Source organism: Labeo rohita, chromosome 13 (genome assembly GCF_022985175.1).
Source record: "Labeo rohita strain BAU-BD-2019 chromosome 13, IGBB_LRoh.1.0, whole genome shotgun sequence".
Lineage (NCBI taxonomy): Eukaryota > Metazoa > Chordata > Actinopteri > Cypriniformes > Cyprinidae > Labeo > Labeo rohita.
Genome location: NC_066881.1, coordinates 15,905,574 through 15,927,481, shown reverse-complemented (window position 1 = coordinate 15,927,481; position 21,908 = coordinate 15,905,574). Strand labels below are relative to the sequence as shown.

Genomic DNA, 21,908 nt, shown 5'->3' with positions numbered 1-21,908 from the left:
AGTGTGCATGGAAAGGACAAGCGCTGATCTTCTGAACCTAAAGAGAATGCAATCAATAAAGGCCCAGAAGATCAAGTAAATTTGGATTTCTCATGATTAAAACCCTTTTATAACATTTTCAACAGTGTGTCCCAAAATCAATAACAACCGCACCAATGTTCCTGGCCTGGGCTCGTATTTGGAGTAAAAGTGTCATGTTGTGAACCCTACCAATTCAGTAAATCAAAGGAGAACCTAGTGACATTGAACTAACGGCCTCTGAATTCTACCAAAGCCAGACGACCACTGACAGACCACATAAATCATGTGACTTTGCGAACACGACAGCTACACCAAAAACACCTCTACAGGTAAAAGGCCACAACAGTAGATTACGAAAGCTGTGAGAATTGAAATGGGGGAAACAAACAATGACACGATTGTGCGCTCTCTCTCTCGAATGAGAAGAGAGGTGCGGCGCACATATCCGGCCCTCTGAAGGGCTATCGACCGCTCTCAGGTTTGCTCTGCCAGCGATCTCCTCTATGTAGCAGAGAGGAAATCAATGCCACAAAATGAGTCAATTTCCTACATTAAGCCAAAACAGACGACAGTCTCACCCAAGTGGGAAATTTCACAGCCATTTCAGAGCAGGGAGAGAAAATGGAGGAAGCAGCCAGTGGGAAAGAGAGGGGGGAAAACGAAGGTCAAAATGAGTAGCCTTGCCTGTTCACAGTGTAGTAAGCAATTAATTGTCATTAAGGATTTTGCGCAACTAGTTTTGCTTCAGGCATAGATTTTACCTTAGGCACTGTGGTGAACGAACACACTACTACATTTTTTTTCTTTAGATAAGCATTAATATACAAATAACAATATATTTAAAGCAAATTTTACTATGCGAGGCTAACAGATGTCAAGCAGGTCTAACTTGTGACGTAAACCAACCTTTTAGATTGTTCACACAAAAGAATATACAGTATTTTAGGTTTTTTGTCCATACAATGAAAGCCTGAAGGACACTGTTAGACAGATCTTTTGTTGTGTTTCACAAAAGAAAGCAAGTCGTATAGGTTAAGAACGAAGTTAGTAAATGATTACAGAATTTTAATTTCTATCACTTTAAAGTGCTAAATCACATTGAACTTTCTCAGTAGGATAATTAACTTAAAAAGGAATCATTAACATCATTTAAAAAAAGTGACAGTCATTTAGGACACCAGTGTCTCTTTTGTTATGCTACTACTACTAAATATACATGAATAATACACAAACACACTCAATAGAGGTGTAAACCCATTTGTGGCCAGACACCCACTGAGCAGCCCATAAAGCATTAAAGCTCATGTGTTATTAATAAATGGATGAGTGGAAATGTTCCAGGTGTACAGCGTGCGTATGCATGAATTATGTGAGATGAGCAGAGCGTTAGGTCACCGCCAACTCACTTAAGTCTATAGCTCCACCATGTGGAGAGAAAAGGCATGACAACTAGAACGTAACTTGAGGAGATGCTAAAACCTGCTATATTCAAAAATGAAACTGAAGTACATTGTGTATTACACAACTAATGACAGGTGCACGTCAGACGCGTATGAATAGTGCATTTTGAAAAGGAACTTATCTTTTCACTCACATTGATAGGCTGTCTCTTTACAAACACGCTTTCTCAACTCTTCCACAGGAAGCTCATTAGGCAGTAGTGTGATCTGTGGTTAGAGAAATGTGGTTTGCTTGAAGTTAGTGAAATGAAGGCTGAGCTAGGCTACTTAAAAATGGATTCACTATTTGACACAACATGACTGTACACACATTTTTCTTCTGCTTTTAAGCAGCAAATATAAAAATATTACATTTTTTGCTTCCCTAAACAGAATGATCTCCCCTTTGAAAGTTAATTTGGTGGAAACACTCACAGGAAGCTATTTTCTCACACAAGTTTAGCTTCTTTACTCGAATGAAGAAAGACTAAAATCTCTAACCTGATTTTAGGAATAGACTACCGTCCAGCAGTTTGGGTAAGACAGACTTTGTTGTTGTTGTTGTAGATTTCCATATCAAGTAGGGGTGGGTATGGTAAAAAATACAAGAGGTGATTGCGACTTTTTATCTCACAATTCTAACTTTTTTTTCTCGCAATTTCGAGTTTACATCTCGCAAGTCTGACTTTTTTTCTCAGAACTGTGAGATATAAAGTCAGAATTGCGACTTCCCTGGTGAAAAAAACAGCATATGCTGGTAGGTATGTTTTGATGCTGGTTTAAGCTGGTCCTTAGCTGGTTTAAGCTGGTCATATTGGTCCTTGACCAGCAACATGACCATCTTAAACCAGCTAAGCACCAGCATAAACCAGCAAAGGACCAGCTTAAACCAGCATCAAAACATACCTACCAGCATATGCTGTTTTTTTCACCAGGGTTATAAGGTCAGAACTGCTACATAAGTCAGAATTGCGGGATATAAACTCCAGTTTCTGAGAAATAAAAACGCAATTGCATGATATAAACTTTTTTTTATATAAACTAAACAATTTTTTTTCTCAGAATTATGAGATACAAACTCGCAGTTGCGAGTTATAAAGTCCAGTTCTGAGGAGAAAAAAAGATTGATATGTTCACAGAATTGCGAGTTTATCTCACGATTCTGACTTAACTCACAATTGCCAGTTTATATCACACAATTCTGACTTAATTCTCAGAATTCTGACTCTATAACTCGCAATTGCGAGTTTTTAATCATGCAGTTGCGTCTTTATTTCTCAGAATTGGGAGTTTGTACCACGCAATTCTGATTTTTGATTTTTCAGAATTGACTTATCTCGCAATTGTGAGTTTATATCTCACAATTCTGAGAAGAAAAGTCAAAATTGCGAGTTTGTATTTTATTCAGTGGCGGAAACTGGCTTCCATAGGTGGGAGATATACCGGTAAATTTGTCAACCGGTAAAGATTTTGGACTGCTGTCTGTGCGTTCACACCAGACGCGACTTGCGCGAATAAATCGCGCTATTCGCGCGTAGTTGGACGCTTGAACATTTTGAGTTTACTCGCTTCATTCGCGCGTGAAATTCACTTCACAACAGACGCGAATTCGCGTCATGGGAGGGGCTTCTGCCAGGCGGCTCCAGTCTCCTTGCGAAATGGCTGACATGGATTTTGTTAAGACGGTAGCTGCGCTTGATGTGCTATGGAAGGCTGAAAAACGGCGTAGACTCGTTCGGCGCCGTGTCTGGGTCCATCAGATCAGTCCGTCAATATGTATATAGCTCAAACTGAGTAAAGAGCGTTATTTACAACTTACCAGATTGTCTGACCTCCTCACTCACTTTCTTCCAAGCAGGATTCTTTTTATTCCTGTTTCTATAAAAGTACGAAGATGTATCGTACAGCTCCGGGTATCCATATACAGGGACGATGATTTTGTCCTCCATTGTTGTTTCGGATTTCTCCCTCCGCTTGCTATGTCTAGCTACTAGAGCAAGCTTCTGATTGGTTAACGCGGCGCGAATTTTCGCCAAAGTTCAGATTTTTCAACTCGCGCGAATCACGCGTTCACGCGTCAAACGCCCAAAACGCTCCATTCGCGCGCGCCATTCGCGCGAATCGCGCCGCAGGATGTCTATTCGCGTCTTTGCATTGACTTAACATGTAAATCACTCGCGCTTAACGCTTCATTCGCGTCTGGTGTGAACGCACCTTGTCTCTACTGAGGTTACACGTTCGCGTGACGTTGCCGCCGTGGTACGTGGTCACGAAAACTCAAATATTGCTGTTAAAAAAAAAACAAGTGATTTTAAGCAGTTGAAACGCAATCAGCAGCGAAAGGGATCACATTTCGTTATATGCACACGCTGTCTAAGAGACTGTTTCTGAGCGCGGGCACGTGAAGACGCAGAAGTCACTGTTGCCAAGTCCGTGATTTTCCCGCAGAATTGGGCTACTTAAACATTGTTGTCGCGGGTTGAGGAGCAACAGAAGCATCGTTTCCTTACTTTAGCAAAGGAAAAAGTCTCCTCTCGGCTTATATCGAAATCTTCCGACATTTTTCTTTACAAATCCTTGTTTTGTCCTTCTAACTCGTGACCATTGTTTTGCGTTGCTCTCTCCTCTGTGCTTCCGCGTTCGTCACTTCTCACAGGTGCATACGCAACACATACATCCTACGACGTCATCCACCCAGAACGGCCTCTGTGTACCACAGTAACACAAGCTAAAGAAAAGAGATTATAATATACGTACACGTACGCTTTAGGATGGTTTCTGCGCAACATTTTATAAATGGGGCCCCGTATGCGTAGTGCATGCGTCTGTGAGTCCCGCCAAAACCAGTGTTTGTTTACAGGAGCAAAGGAAGCAAAGTTTCCAAAGTAAAACAATCTCCTCTTGGTTTATATCGAAATCTTCTGACATTTTCTTTACAAATCCTCGTTTTGTACTTCTAATTCATCACGTTCATCACTTCTGAGCAGCGCAATGCCAGCATCCTATGTCATCTGCCCAGAGTGGCTTCCGTGTACAATTGTACAAGAGAAAAGTTATTATTATCTTTTAAATATGGATATTTTTGTTTGACAAAAACACATCGATTTGCTACAGGAGGCTTTTATTCACCCCCCAGAGCTGTGTGAGGCACTTTTTTCTTTAATTATGAATGGATGTGCTTTATTGGACTTGTTTTGGACTGCTGAACAGAAACACCCACCCACCATTATAAAGCTTAGAAGAGTCCAGATCATTTTTAAAACAACTCCAATTGGATTCATCTGAAAGAAGGAAGTCATATACACCTAGGATGCCTTGAAGGTGAGTAAATAATTCATTGTCATTTTTTGGTGAACTGACCCTTTAAATAGACACACTTGTATGTGTAAAAAAATGCCCATCTTTGCAAGTATCCTTGTAAACAGTAATTTAATTTACATAGTGAAGAATATTGTGTTTTTATGAATTCGATTACTTTATAATTTGTAATTAGTTTCTTATTTAATCACTGACTGTTGTCTTCAGTGGACAAGTTTGTTTTTTGTTTTGTTTTAGGCTTAAGATTTAGGCTAGTGTTAGTTTTTTGTGATACTGACACTGATACAAGATTTTGGGCATATTGCCCTCCTCTACATTCAAGTAAATATTTTTTTCTTTTATGTGTTTATTCATCAAATAAACCTGAAAAAAGTATCATGTTATTTGAATCATCATATGTGACCCTGGACCACAAAACCATCTTAAGTAGCATGGGTATATTTGTAGCAATATAATAAAACAGTTATTTTAAATTGTAATATTTCAGCATATTGTTTTACCGTATGTGATCAAATAAACAGCATTTGTGAGCATAAGCTGGCTTCTACTAAAAAAGAAGAAATCTGCAATTAAAAATGGACAGCACTATTATAAATTTTCCCCAAGCTGAAGTACTATAAAATTAATCAGAAAGCAGACAGCGACTCCCTGAATGGCATCAAATGAGGTGCCAAAAACATTTTCACCTTTACCTTCAAATGAAATGATCCACACAAACATATCCAACCTCTCTAAGTGTTTATTAGAGATAATACAGCGTTGGGAGTTTTTAAAATACATTTTTTACAAAAAAAAAAAAAAAAAAAAAAAAAGAAAAAAAAAAAAAAAAAAAAAAAAAAAAAAAGACAAGACAGCAGCTCCTCATTGCGTAGGACAGACCACAAATCACAGAACAGCCCTTCTCCTCTCCCGCTTTCACAGCTCCTGACATACAACACATCTGCCACAGCGTCTACAGTAACATCCACACTGCAGTGTGCGTAGTGTAGAGGAAAGTGCATGTATAGGATAAATACGGGGATACACCTGATAAGACACTTGAAATAAAAGATTTCCACTGGACTTTAGTGGGAGACTGGACATTGAACAGATGCTCCCTCGATTGCATATACTTTCTTACCGTTTGGTTTCTGACCCAGCTTTGTGCGTTTGTGCGTGAGGAGAAGAGAAGGGCCGGATCTGAGGGCCTCTAGCCGTCCTAGTCGAACAGAGCTCTGGCTGTACACAAACGCTGTCGCAATCCCACCCACCCGGACCCAAAATATACAACGCTTTTAAATGTACAATGTTTTACAATCATTCCTCAGACGAGATGATCAAGGCTAGACTGTGTGTGTGTTTTTTTGTATGAGTACTAGTGCGTATTAACGCACTTAAGTCACCAATAAATTCATGCTTGTCCACACTGGTAGTGCGTTCTGGTTCTGACAGGCAGGTCTGTCGTTAAGATAAGAGGAGGGACTACGTTTCCCAGCATTCCCTCGTCTCCAACATCTCAGACAGTGAGCACCTTGGCAGCAGAGAGAGGCTGGAGTTTGCAGTCCACTCAAAGCCGTCAGTCATTTCATCTGCTACTATAGTTTTGAACCGAGTGGTTTTGGTACCTCTGTAGTGACCGGACACTGTTTTTTTTAGCCATTCTGATACTGGAGTTGCACGAGATGTCCTCTCAGCTCCAGCTGGTGCTCTGGAGCTCTTCTCTGAGCCATGTGGGTAACGCCTGACCCAGCCGATTCAGCAGCCGTAACAATTCCAGGTTATGCTCCCGGTAGTACTCCGTCAGGAAAGCACGTGTCTGGGAAAGAGACACAAACAGCTGTTTTTACAAGCCTGCAACTCATAACTGCTGCATGTCCTAACAAACAACAGCCTACAGCCATGATTATGTTCAAATATAAAACAACTGTGAGTGCCTTTATTTAAATGAGTACCTATTTACCCACTAGTTTTTGTTTTATACAATATTATTATTAATTTTTTATATTATTATTATTATTATTATTAATATAATTATTAATTATTATAATTCTTATTACTAATTAACCATTAATAATACAATAATAAATTATTGAATTATTACATTCATTATTAGCAGTAATAATAGTACTAATTTATTATAAAATTATAAATTATTATTTTATTATTAATTCTGTAATAACTATTATTACTAAATGATTATTTAAAAATTACTTGGATGATGATATTGTTAATAATAATAATAATACATTTTACAATTATAAATGATTATTTCTATTAATGTTTATAATTATTTAAAAATATATAAATTGTTATTGATAAAATTACCTTTGTTTAAATGACCTATTTATCATTTACCTGCTAAGTGTGGTTTAATACAGTATACATTATTATTAATTCATTCCATTAACATATTTATAAAAATAACAGCATTAAAAATTAAATAATCATTACAACTGTTATTACTAATTAAATAATAATACAATTATAAATAATTACATTTTAATTCAATTATTATCATTAGCAGTAGTAATAAATACTAAATTATTAACATATTTCTATTAATTCTATAATAACTTATTTTTAAATGATTATTTAAAATGACAGCTTTTTGGATATTGAATACATTTTACATCATACAATTATTACTTAAAATATTAAAGTGTAATAATTGATAAAATTACACCTTTGTGTTGAGTACCTATTTACCATTTACCCGCTAGTTTTTGTTTAATACAGTATATATAATTATTAATTCTATTAATCTATCTATAAAAACAACATTAAAATTATATTATTATTATTGTAATTCTTATTACTAATTAAATGTTAATAATACACTTATAAATGATTGAATTATTAATTATATTATTATTGTTATTATTATTATTGTTAGCAGTAGTAACAGTGCTAAATTATAAAAATGTATTATACATTTACAAATTATTAATTCTATTACTAATTCTATAATAACTATTATTAATGAATTATTATTTAAAAATGACAGATTATTGGATGATGATGATGATGATGATAATAATACATTTTACAATCATAAACGATTAATTCTATAAATTATTATGTATAATTATTATTTCAAAATGTTAAAATGTTATAATTGATCGAATTACTTGCCTTTAAATGAGTACCTATTTACAATTTACCCACTAGTTTTTGTTTTATACAATAAAATTATTATTATTAATTCTATTAATCTATAAAAAAGGTAGTGGAATCAGCTGATTTTAACTGACCTGTATATATTTTTTTTACTATGCCATATTCAATTTGTTTCATAGAAATAATGTGAAATAATGTTTATTTTGAAATAATAATAAAAAAAAAAAAACTCATCATGTGTTTTTTCATTCCATTCCACTGCCATTTTTTCCTTTTTTTGTTAAATGTTTATGTGTGTGTTAATGTTAAATGTGTGACAAAATCAACAATTAGACTTATTCTGAAAACTGTTAAAAACTGTTGAACTTTAAACGTCAAGACTTCCAGTGTGTTGTTTCATTCTGTTTGCTATGAAACAAACATGCTTACTGCATTCTACTAGCTGAAACATTTCCAGTGATATATGACACTATCTGATCTGTGTGAGGTTGAGCCCATCACTTCTCACTGCCGGTGAGTCACACGTCTGTAACAGTGTGTCCTTGCCACTGGCAACATTCAGAGAGAGAGAGAGAGAGAGAAAGAAAGTTTTATGAGGGAGGAGAGAAGAGATGAGACTATCATCTACCTCAGGGGCCATTTCTGGATATTTTCTGCCTTTACTCTTCCCCAGACACTTAGGACGCCCACCTTCCAACCTCTGACACCAGAATCCTTTTCCCTCATCAAAGCTGCAATACATAAACACACAGTTTTACATAAGAAACATTTTTAAATTATTCACAAGTATATACAAGTGTTCATTAACAGTGAGGTGAACAGAGGGACTCACACGAGAGCCTGGGTGTAGTTGAAGATAGGTGTGACCCCCAGGAACCGCTGGATGCCGTCCATCACCAGGGCTGGGTTAGACCGGAGCAGGGCGCCATCTACAATATGGAGCTAATGTGGAGGAGTGTGAAAAACAAACAAACAAAAAAAAAGAGCTCAGAAAACATACAGCAATGCTAATTTTTAAAAATGTTACTGAGATATTTTTGAGAAAAATTTGTTGAATATAAAGTGAAAATGACAAAAACACATAAAATTACTACAAATAAATGAAAACTGATATAAAATATATTTTTTTAATTAAAATATTTTCAAAATATTAAAATGTTATAACTGTTAAAATGACTTGCCTTTAAATATCTATTTACCATTTACCCGCTAGTTTTTATTTTATACAATATAATTATTATTATTACTTTTATTAATCTACCTAGAAAAAACAACATAAATTAAATGATTACTGTAAATCCTATTACTAATTAAATATTAATAATACAATTAATTATATTATTATTATTACTATTAGCAGTAGTAATAGTACTAAATTATTAACATTTATTATACAATTAAAAACTGTTAATTCTAATTCTATTATTTCGATAATAACTTATTACTAAATAAATAATTAAAAATGACAGATTATTGGATGATAACAAATAGCAATGCTAATTTTAAAAAATGTTATAGATATTTTGAGAAATACATTGTTGAATATAAAGTGAAAATGACAAAAGCACAAAAATTACTAAAAATAAATTAAATAAATGAAAACTGATATAAAATATTTTTATATTAAATTATTTTTATATTTTATATTAAAGTAATAAAATGTTATAACTGATAATTACCATTTACCCCCTAGTTTTAATTTGATACAATTTACAATATCATTTTTTATTTTATTTTATTAATCTACCTATAAACAACAACATAAATTAAATGATCATTACTGTAATTCTCATTACTAATTAAATTATAAATGATTAAATTATTAATTCTATTATTAGTAGTAGTAATAGTACAAAATCATTAAGATTTACTATACAATTAAAAACTTAATTCTGTTGTTAATTATAATTCTATTATTTTGAAAATAACTATTATTACTACATGATTATTTAAAAATGACATTAATTACATCAAATTAAAAAAATGACATCAAATTCCTAAAAAAAAAATTAAATAAATGAAAACTAATATAAAATTGTATTTTTTAAATGGATTTTTTAAATTGAAATATTTTCAAAATTTTAATGTTACAATTGATAAAATTACTTGCCTTTGTTTAAATTAATACCTATTTACCATTTACCCGCTAGTTTGTTTTATAAAATATACAATATTATTATTATTCATCAAAAAACAACATATTCTTCAAAAAACAACATAAATTGGATTATTACTGTAATTCTTATTACAAATTACTGTAATTCTTATTACAAATTAAATGTTAATAATACAATTATAAATTAATGAACTATTAATTCTATTATTATTATTATTAGCAGCAGTAATAATACTAAATTATTAACATTTATTATACAATTAAAACCTGTTAATTCTATTGTTAATAATTATATTATTTCGATAATAACTATTATAACTAAATGATTATTTAAAAATGACAGATTATTGGATGATGATAACATGGCATTGCTAATTTTGAAAAAAATATTTATTGAATTTAAAGTAAAAATGACAATATAAAATATTTATTTTAATTAATATATTTAAAAATATTTAAATATTCTTCTGTAATGCAAAGCTTAGAAGAGAATTTAGAAATGAGAACTACATTCAAACCTACAGATTTCAAATGTGTTTGCCCTGATGGTTGTCAAACGAAAAACGAGAATAACTGCGGTACCTGTCTGGCCTGGTAGTGCACAAGCCAGCGCTCTAGATGTGTGGCGTAAGTCCCAGGCTTAAGGCTGCGGCTCTGAAGCGTCAACAGCTCTTTAGATGCAGACTGACCCGCTGTTACGACCTCGTGGAAGGTGTGGTTAATGGCAGCAGGGTCCTGGTGTGCTCGCTGATGCTGACAAGACATAAAAAAAAAAACCAAAAAAAAAAACACACAACTCATGTCATAATTTCTATAGTGAAAGAGAAGGGTTTATGGTTAAGAGAAATGCTATCTTGCTTCAGACAAGAACTTTGGCTTCCTGCTGCCCATATATGGGCCGCCCTATTACAGCACAAAATGACTGACTGACAGAAAATGGTTCTAAAGTCTACGGCTTCCACAAAGATGTGTGATTTATCACTATGTAATTTAGTGATGTGTGTCAGGTACTGAGTGCTACTCCATTAAAAACAATTGCGAACAGGAGCTTTAAATGATTACTACTGCTGGGCTATTACATCTATTACAGACCACACAATATGAGAAGAGGGAGGGAGAATGAGAGAAGCTGTTGTAGAGTACCTGATACCAAGAGTAGGCTCTGTCGACTGGGTTGATAAGCAATGCTATGATCTTGGCTCTGGGCAGTAATGCGGCAGCCCTCTTTGGAACCACCTCTGTATCAAAGTAGTTGGCACTTTTTTCAAACATGAAGTCTGTGCTGACGTTCGAGGGGAAGGGAAAGAAGTCCATGTACCTTTGAGAGATTAAGACATGCAATAAAAACAAATATGCTACAAGAGGCTGCGATTTATTTAGTCTTCCATTACAGGAAACTGTAATGTCATCTCACTATTAAAATTCATTTTTAAGCAAAGGGCTTGTCTTGTACCCAAATAATGGATCTATTAAAAATTCAATATGAAACCTAGAGAGTAGTACAGATATAATAAAGTGGAGGCGTGATATGAACTTATTATGACTAATGATTTGTCTCTGCTACACTGGCTGGGAGTGAAAAAGGTTGTGCCTTGTATATTACCAGTCAATGCCGTTGTGGTAATTCGGGCCATTAAAGAACTGGATCTCCTCAAAGGTGACCGGGCTGGGGAAGTTGCTGGTGATGGCGGGGTGAAGGGTCAGGAAGGAGTGCAAAGCTGAGGTACCTGTGGTCAGAAATAAACAATATCAAACACAATATCTTAGGTTGTATTCTGGACAATTTATTTATTCGGACACCCCAAGTAAGTGGAAAGACATACCTGTTTTCTGAGGACCAACGACCAGAAATTTGGGCAGCCTATCACAAGTCTTCTCTTTGGACCAGATGTCTTTATGTCTCTTGTCATGACAGGGGTTCTGAATGGATGAAAAGATGAATACACCATTTCCATATTTATGCATCTCACATTTTATTTAATTAAGGAATTTACTTAACTTCTCCATCCATTCACTATTACAGTTTAAATTATTATTATATACATTCAAGGTCAAAAGTTTACATACACCTTGCAGAATCTGCACAAAGTTAATTATTTTACTCAAATAAGAGGGATCATACAAAACGCATGTTATTTTTTATGTAGTACTTGACCCTAATAAAAAATTTCACATAAAAAATGTTTACATATAGTCCACAAGAGAAAACAATAGTTGAATTTATAAAATTGACCCATTCGAAAATGTACATATACGTATAGTAATAGTTGTTCATGAGTCCCTTGTTTGTCCTGAACAGTTAAACTGCCTGCTGTTCTTCAGAAAAATCCTTAAGGTCCCACAAATTCTTTCAGGTTTTTCAGCATTTTTGTGTATTTGAACCCTTTCCAACAATGACTGTATGATTTTGAGATCCATCTTTTCTTACTGAGGACAACTGAGGGACTCATATGCAACTATTACAGAAGGTTCAAACACTCACTGATGCTCCAGAAGGAAAAACGATGCATTAAGAGCCGGGGGTGTAAACTTTAGAACAGAAATTATTTTAAAAATAATTAAAAAATGATAAACAAACGCATATTGGGGTTGACTGATATGTGTTTTTCAGGCCTGTGCCGATACCGATTATTAAAAATCAAGTACACTGATAACCGATATTTTGAATTGATATACATGTCTGGTGTAAAAATACGAAATTATATAAAAATGAAGAATAACAAGGGCTTTCTTTAAATGCTTTTAAATGATTTTATCGGAAAATCAGTTTTGAAAATGACTGTGTCCGATAACCATAAAAATGCTTAACATCGGTGCCGATAATCGGTCGACCTCTAGGCCTTTATTGCCGTTTTGTCTTACCTGCCACAGAGGGTCCATCTCTTCTGGAAAGATCTGGAAGTATTTCTCGGCTAGTTCCATAGGAGGTAGAGTCTGTAGCCGTAGGTTGGTCCAGCACTGCACAAACTTCACCAGAGACTCAAAGGTGTAAAGACCGAGCCGGTCATTTCCGTAGTTAGACAGGTGAGTCATGAAGATGCTGATCTGAAGGTGGGGACAATGTTAGAGTGTTACAAATAATTTACTTTTGTTTCTTTTTAAGTAAAGCTTTGGAAACATTCACTATTTTCATTCTGAAGATCATAATCTAGTTTATTTTTCCAGCTGCTGCGCTAACAAACACTTCAGGCGATAGGCCCGAACACAAACAAAAGCACAGAGTGCAAGGGCAGGACTCTGTCACCGCTTAAGGCTTTGGGAAATATAAACAAACACACACAAAGAAAAATATACACACTCCCATTCACAAAACACACACAAACATCGAAGGGAAAACAGCGCAATGCAACTCACAGGGTTTAGGAGGACGGTGAGGAAGAGTTCTCCTCCACGTATGCTCTTGTCCAGCTCGCGAGAGCCTCCAGGGTACTCATTATAGAAGATGGTGTGAGTAAAAAGGCCACATGTCTGCCTGGGCAACACCTGCAGAGAGAAGTAGGTGAGAGACCTGTATAGACAGCATTCAGCTCTACTTCAACCATACTCCAAGAAGGAATGAAACAGGCATTAATCACTTAATTTGATTATGGTGAGCTCAATTTTTTCACCTTTATGCCATGATGTATGAAGCCCCTGCGATGGCGTGCCGGTCTCAGGTGCGGATATTCTTCTGTGCTGGTCACTGTGATCCCCCATACGCTCTTCCAGGCCTCGTACAGCTGGCTGTGTACAGGGTACACCCCTGAATGGTGGGGGGCGACAGCGTACCCCATGTCTGTGGGAATACCGTGCTCCTGTAATGGCAAGAGACAAACAAACGCTCATGATGATCAATCACAAAGCAGCTCGCCACTTGAAATTCACTCTGAATTGCACTGCCAAGACTTATGGGGCGAACGGGAGTAGAACAGAGGAGAAAAGTCGATACGAGACGCATTAGAGATGCCGTTAACAAGACATGTCATCAGGGTGTGCGCGAGCGAGAAGCTTTTGATTATGCTTCTCTGCAGAAGAAAAATCTAACTCGGTGTGTCAAGAGGCGTAGTTATTTCTAAAGCCACAGGAGGGTGGTAGACAAACACATCGTCAGATGAGCAAAGGGCTTTACTTCAAGACCAAGGTGCCACTTTAAGCTCCACGTGTGTGTTCCTTCTCTCTCGTGTGTGTGAGTACAAACTGAGAGATCCACGAGCCCCGGTTAAGGACGGCCCTTTGCAGGCTCATTAAACCTTGATGAAGGAGCTGTGTCTTCTCCATTGAGCAGAGTGCAGGAGAAGGCATATGTCAGTGTCTGCTCTAAAGACAGGATGTGACAGAAGGATTAGCGAGAGGAGGAAAGAGCTGGTTAGTATTCACGGCGCAGTCCCTCTCGCTGTCTGTCTGCCTGCGGTCCATATCCCACTCCAATGACCATCATTACACCGGGGTGGGCTCGTTTCAACAGGCCAAATTCACAATCTCCTCGGCGGATGCACACCGAGTCAAGGTCAAAGAGAATCCTACCGATCCAATGAAAAGTGCTAATACAAATCTATAATGAAATACCAACATGAGATAAAGCTGGCGGGCAGAGAATCGATACTCGCACCTCTGCGACAGCAGCAATAATGGCTGTAAATAGTAACACAATGATGAAGGAACAAAGCGAGCTCCCCTGTCGGAACACAACCAATGGAGGGAAAAAAACTAATACGGAAAAGATCGAAGATCTAATTTTGTGTGACTTTTTGTATGTTAAAATGCATTTGCTTATCCAAGTTTAATATTTAACTAAAAGAATACTTAAGTCTTTTCTAGGTTGGCTGAAGAGTGTAAACACTTACAAGATATTCACCCAATGGAGTGCCAGTGGAGGCGGGATCATCTGTATTTCCGAACAACAGTAGACGTGTGGAGTGTTTGGTAATATTATGTTTGCATTACTGTTTGGTGCAATTTTTGGCACAGAAATTAAACAGTTCAGCTTCAAGATGTATAATTTCACCAACAAACCTGTGCAAACTGCATGTTGAGTCTCATCTGCTCTGCCAACACACTGACATTGTGGAAGAGGTGTGGCTGCATGTGACTCCACATATGTGGAAACCACCAGAACTCATGCCGGTGCTGCAACAGCATGTCGTCGCCTTCATCCTCCTCCTCTGTACCTGTACAAACACATATACGTACTGCTAAAGAGTAATAATAAAGACTTTTAGGCCTAAAAGAGCTTAAGAAAAATCTGTTTGTTTGTTTGTTTTTTGTTTTTATAGCCTAAGCAAGAAAAAAAAAAGGTTTGAAATCTGATTTTTGTTATTCAGTCGCAATTTTTTTTTAATAATAATTTTTTTTTACATGCATGTATTTTATGTGGTTAACATGTTAACATTGTATACTTCCCTTACGAAAAACAATAGTGAAACATCCATTGCTAAAATTTCCCTAGGATATTTATCCTATGCAGCTATACTACCTTATAGAAGTTTGGGATTATCAAGACTTCTTTTTTGAAAGAAATTATTTATTTATTTATATTTTAATGTTGTATCAGCAATAAAGGCTATATTCATGGCAACATAAATGGTATCGTTTCAGTGTCACTTACAATAATATACATTTTTCAAAAACATAAACATACAAGTAACAACAAAAGTACTGGTAAAATCATATAGAATCTTTCAATTTAATCAATGATAAAAATTCTAAAATTCGTTTTTTAAAAATGTCTTTTAGTATGTGTTCTGAGTAAAAATGCTGCCTAATATAATTTAAAATTGGACATTCTATTAAAATATTTTACACTCAAAAAAAAAACAAACAAAAAAAAAAAACAAAACAAACAAACAAAAAAAAAAACTCTAACACAAGTCCCAAACTGTTTTTTTTTTTTAGAGAATTAATGTTTTAAGTTAATGAAAAATGTGACATTTATAATATTATAAAAAACATCAAACATATATTTAAATTAAATGCTGTTTATGAACTCTTAATTCATCAGGTAATCCTAAACAAAAAAATATCAAATTTTCCACAAAAATATTAAGCAGTATAACCATTTGTAACATTGATAATAATATGAAATGTTTCTTGAGCATTAAATCAGCATATTATATAATCATTTTTGAAGGATCATGTGACACTGAAGACTGGAGTAACAGCTGCTGAAAATTCAGCTTTACCATCACATAATAAAAATACAATTTTAAGAATATGAAAAATTAATTTGAAGTATAATAATACAGAAAAAAGTTATTTTACATTTAAATAATATTTCACTATATCACTGTATTTTTAAACAAAAGCAGCCTTGGTAAATACGTTTCTTTCCAAAAAAATAAAAACAAAGAAAAAAAATCCCCAAAAAAACTCAGATGCCAAATTTTGCAACTACTGGCAATAAATAACTTTGGTAACACTTTAGAATAGGGTACACATATTCACTATTAACTATGACTTTTACCTCAATAAATTCCTAATTTGAGGTTTACGTATTGGGTAGGATTATGGATGTAGAATAAGGTCATGTAGAATAAGACATTGATATGTGTCTAATTCATGCTAATAAATGGCTAATACTCTAGTAATATTCATGCTAATAAGCAACTAGTTAAGAAACTGTACAATAAAGTGTTACCATAACGTTTTAGAACTTTGTTGGATTAATACAATCTGAAAAAAGTTTGATTTCTCCTGTGGTAAACAAATGGCAAAATCTCTTAAAAAACAAGAAAAAGGGAAAAAGTACCTGCATGGTAGAATTTCCCAGAGAAGCCAAGATTGAAGGTGAAGTTGGGAACTAGTGTCCGCAGTTTATTCTGTGTGCTGAGCAAAGCCTTGAAATGGAAGAAGAGTTATCACTTTAATAGCACGTTACAGTCCTCCCTAAAATCTGTGGAGTAAGATTAGTAATATGCCAAGAACAAAAACAACAACAAGACTTTACTCTGAGCTGTGCTTGAAGGCATAAACAACAAGAGTGGTACCCTGCACACTAACAAATGTATGAGCTAAAGCCACCAATAGAGGGCAGTGTGGTGCCAATTCAGCCCTGTGAAGGAAAGAAGAACTTTCAGGCCGTCGGCCAGATCGACAGACTGAGTGGGATGTGAAATATACATTTGCATTCAAATCTCCTCTACCCACGGGCAGGTCAGACGTGCCGAATGAAGCCGCAGCCTTAACATCAATCTAAACTCATCCTTGCGAAATGAACACATTTCATAACTTAGCATCACTGCGCACATCTAGCTAATGACGGCGCTGTGAGGCTTGAAATACAAAATGATCCTGCCATCAAGCCCTTCAAGCCCTGAGAGTGATACAGGGTATAAGCGAATTACAGCGCTGTACCAGCACAAATCAGACGGCGGGGAGAGATAGTGTCACTTCCCGCACAAATCTAACACAAAGCTGTGCCGATAGTTGCGGCGGTATCACAAATCAAGCCGTGCTGCTGGGGAGAGAAGGCTGCTGCTTCGCAATGAAGAGATGGCATCTTTCGCTGATTTAAGAGCCGCCGGTGTCCCTGAGTATGAGTGTATCCAATATTTGTTCTGCTTTGAGTGTGTTTGCTCAGCATGTCGGCATAATCCTGCTGTTTTTATGGCAATATGCGACCCATCCAAGATTGCAGGGTGATGTCTAGGGTGGACAGATTCACTAGTGTGAATCACTTTTGACACATTGGTAAAAGAAGAGTTAGTTTAATGCTACTTATTTAAAAAAGAAAAATGTAGTTTTCCTTTCACAATCAATAACTTCGTTCAATGAGTAATGACTATACGGCCAGAAGACAGAAGGGCCAGAGGTCAGAACACAGCTTTTGTCACCACTGACCTTTGCTGTCACAACAGACTTGGCTCAGCACTGCAGCAACACTACTGAAACATTTTTATACCTGAATCCTATTTTCTTCCCATAGCCCGTCTGATTATTTCTTAATCTAACAGACTAGGACTCAAGATGGTTGCTAAGATTCAGCTCCTGCGGATAGAGTGACCGGATGCACAGCAAAGCCAGTCCAATGTCTCATCTGGCAAAGACATCACATTTGGACAGCGGACATGGGCAAAACATTCATTCCCTTACAGATCATCTCATCTCCCATACAGCTGACACTCAACTGTGACATGAAATCTGTAAGTACAGCTTGACTGTCAAGAAGCTGAAATTCACAACTGTGAAATCAAAACAAAATACAAATAAATAATTAATTCCTTCTTGTTATTTTTAAGTGGCACTCCATATTTTACTTCTTAAAGAATTTTATTTAGGATGCCCAATGTTTTTTTTCTTCAGAACTCCATCTGCTCATACATATGTGGAAGACTTCCCACATTAAGACAAAAAACAATCATGATGTGTAATTTTTTTTTTTTTGGTGATGTTTCAATGAAGACTAACATGATTCTGCCAGTAACCCAATGACCTGCGCTATTTGCAACAAATATACAAGCTAAATTTTCTTAAAGGAGAAGTCCACTTTCAAAACAAAGATTCACATATAATGTACTCACCCCCTTGTCATCCAAGATGTTCATGTCTTTCTTTCTTCAGTTGTAAAGAAATTGTTATTTGAGGAAAACATTTCAGGATTTTTCTCCATATAATGGACTGCTATGGTGCCCCGATTTTGAACTTCCAAAATGCAGTTTAAATGCAGCTTCAAATGATCCCAAATTCGGTTGTAAACGATCCCAGCCAAAAAAGAAGGGTCTTATCTAGCGAAACAATCTTTTTTTTTTCTTCACAAAAATATTATAATTTATATACTTTTTAATGTCAAACGCTCGTCTTGTCTTACTTTGCCTGGACTGTTTTTTTCCGGTTCATGACAGTTAGGGTATGTCAAAAAACTCCCATCTCATATTTTCCCTCAACTTCAAAATAATCCTATATCGCTGTTTTACCTTTTTTGTTAAGGGTGTTTGATCTTCTTTGCATGTTCACTTTGCAAATACTGGGTCGGTACTTCTGCAGCAATGTAGGATGATTTTGAAATGATTTCTGAAGTTGAGGGAGAAAATATGACTGGAGTTGTTCGACATACCCTAACTGTCTTCAGCCAGAATACACAGAGTTCAGGCAGTACAAAGCAAGACGAGCATTTGAGATATTTAAATTGTATTATTTGAATGAAAATAACCGATCGTTTTGCTAGATAAAACCCTTCTTCCTTGGCTGGATTATTTACAACTGCATTTTGGAAGTTCAAACTCGGGGCACCATATCAGTCCATTATATGGAGAAAAAACCTGAAACGTTTTCCTCAAAAAAACTATTTCTTTATGACTGAAGAAAGAAAGACATGAACATCTTGGATGACAAGGGGGTGAGTACATTATATGTGAATCTTTGTTTTGGAAGTGGACTTCTCCTTTGAGTAATCTAGTTGTCCCATACATGCAGTACAATGCATATTAGCATATAGAGCAGTGTACATGTGGACATCATATATGCATGTGTAGTGAGTAGGTGGAAATAAATAAGCTTCTGTTCTGAAAAAACATATGGAGTAAGAATAGATGCGATTAGTCCACCATTAGATACAGTGAGTTTTCTATGCAGTACCACTGGCTGAGGTGATTACAGCCCACTTGTTCAGCTTGAGGCCAGGTGGCATGGCATACATCACCATACACGCTGGCAAAAAAACAACAACATAAACACGGCTCTGTGGGTGGATAATCTGTGTTACACATATTCCCGCAAACCACTTATGCTATCTGTGGAAAATAGAAGAACATGGAACTGAAAACTGTGTCCTTGCTCCAAGGTAATGTCCCCTGTAACCATTATGATTAAGAATGACTGTAAAAGGAAGGCATATGGAAATGAGATGCTGTTAATATTTTCAACCCCCCCTTTCAACAGTAAATAATAAATAAATCCAGCTGTGTAACAGGCTGGGGTTTAAGAGATGTTCAGGGCTAAATACAAGTTGTGGCCTATCAACAGCATATGTGGCATGTTGTTGATTACCACAGAAAATAACTGACTCATCCCTCAGTCTGCAAAAACAAATTGCGTTGAAAGAAAAAAAAAAAAAAAAAAAAAAAAAAAAACACGCTCCAAATCTGCAAGACCTTCGTTCATCTTCAGAAAACAAATTAAGATATCTAAAATCCGAGAGCTTTCTCACCCTGCATTGACAGCAATTCAACTGCCATATTCAAGGCCCAGAAAGATAAGCTACAAGAATACTTCGTGTGCACAAAGAAAACATGCATGTGGTGCTGCTGACGCAGGAGGCGGTGTTCTGACGTAGAACATCCTTCTCTCTTAATTCATCATCTGTATATTCTGGTTCAAATAAGTAAGGCTGGGCAATTAATTGCAAGTCATCCTCTCAGTCTAAATTTTCAGACATGTTCACAAAGATTGTTTTATGTACAGTGTGTGTTGTCTTCTGCTTGTAAACAAGGAGCAGCGCATCCAAGTTGCTGCATCAGCAGCACCACATGCATACGTCGTGGTACTCTCATGAATGTGCAGTGGAGACTAGGGCTGCAATGATTCCTTGATTCTTTGAGTATTCGATTTAAAAAAGTCCTTTATTGCATTTTGCCCTTGTTGTGTAATCTGCAAAATACCGGAAGTGGCGTATTCCACATACTAAACCCCCCAAAAAAATAAAATCAAAGCATAATGCTATTAAGAATTCACAAACGCTACAATTCAATTAAATAAATGTATGTGATGCAGGTTTAGGATATGCGCTTTATTTACATGCACGTACGTGCATCTCAGAGTGGCTCTGTTCACAGTAAATGCTGCTACGCAAACTGTTATCATTTACATGTGTGGAGCGTCTCAAACTCCTCTGTATGTTGTTATGAGTTTGGGTTTATTATAACGTTCATCTGGAAACGCAACGTGCTCTATTTAATCAGATTTGTAAGGTAAATCATTTATAAACCTACGCAAACACAGAAGAATGCATCATCTTTCTTAATATGCTAATTGTTCATTGTGATTTCAAAATAAAAGTTTAAACCCTCACTCCGAGTTTACAAGTTTTGTTGTTCACATATTCAAGAAATGACAGTGGTTGTAGCTTTTCTATCATTAAGAAATGGCCAAATATTAAACATTAAGTGGACATTTGAATTAAATGTTGTTGAGTCAATATTAAACACATTCGAATCGTGCGGTAAGGTGTAAAAGCAATCATCAGGCCGTTGGCACCTTCTGAAGGCATTTGTTATAATGCATAATGTACAGTAGGTCTTTTGTTTACATTATCTATTTTTAAAAAAACCATAAGATTTTGTGCTTTCGATGCTTTATTTGAACTAATTATTATTGCCTCATTGCTATTACATATGTTGTTTATTAAATTTAAAAGGCCATTGTTCACTTAGGTCTATTTTTATTATTACAAAAAAATGTATTCTAATTATCCGATTACTCGATTATTCGTTAGAATAATCGACAGAATTCTAGATTACCAAAATAATCATTAGTGACAAACCTAGTGGAGACTGACATAGAATAAAAGAAATTGTTGAATAAAGTCGCTATTTTTGATTCTTTACGCACAAAAAGTATTTTCGTAGCTTCAGAAAATTATGGTGGAATCACTGATGTCACATGGACTATTCTAATGATGTCCTTACTATTTTTATGGACCTTGAACAAGATAGTTGCGTTGCTGTCTTTGAAGGGTCAGAAAGCTCTCAGATTTCATCAACTTATCTTAATTTGTGTTCATGAACGACATGAAGGTGAGTAATTAATAACAGAATTTTCATTATTAGGAGAACTAACCCTTGTATACGGTGGTTTTCATACCGTGGTAAAGGATGGATACCCTCAGGTGTTACACAAACAATTTATTTCTGAAAATGAAATTTCTGAAAATGAAATTGAGTAAAAGCACTGAGAGCACCACCACAATATTAGTTCTCACAAAAAAGGCAAGTTGATGTTTTTCCTGA

The 21,908-nt window shown here is 35.6% G+C and overlaps 1 protein-coding gene across 5 annotated transcripts in view; it reads right to left on the bottom strand.

Annotated features, from left to right (window-relative positions):
* Positions 1-5,499: 5,499 nt before the first annotated feature.
* ndst2a (N-deacetylase/N-sulfotransferase (heparan glucosaminyl) 2a) overlaps positions 5,500-21,908 on the bottom strand; it is a 142,373-nt gene continuing 125,964 nt past the window's right edge. For all 5 annotated transcript variants that reach the window (XM_051125621.1, XM_051125619.1, XM_051125620.1 and 2 more), the window contains 12 exons: positions 16,715-16,802; positions 14,983-15,137; positions 13,599-13,784; positions 13,345-13,473; positions 12,853-13,035; positions 11,814-11,910; positions 11,594-11,717; positions 11,134-11,308; positions 10,573-10,743; positions 8,707-8,816; positions 8,503-8,605; positions 5,500-6,573 (listed from right to left, as the gene is read on the bottom strand). In XM_051125621.1, coding sequence (XP_050981578.1) covers positions 6,448-6,573; positions 8,503-8,605; positions 8,707-8,816; positions 10,573-10,743; positions 11,134-11,308; positions 11,594-11,717; positions 11,814-11,910; positions 12,853-13,035; positions 13,345-13,473; positions 13,599-13,784; positions 14,983-15,137; positions 16,715-16,802 — 1,647 coding nt within the window. In that variant the 3' untranslated portion in view covers positions 5,500-6,447. The remainder of the gene's footprint in view (positions 6,574-8,502; positions 8,606-8,706; positions 8,817-10,572; positions 10,744-11,133; positions 11,309-11,593; positions 11,718-11,813; positions 11,911-12,852; positions 13,036-13,344; positions 13,474-13,598; positions 13,785-14,982; positions 15,138-16,714; positions 16,803-21,908) is intronic.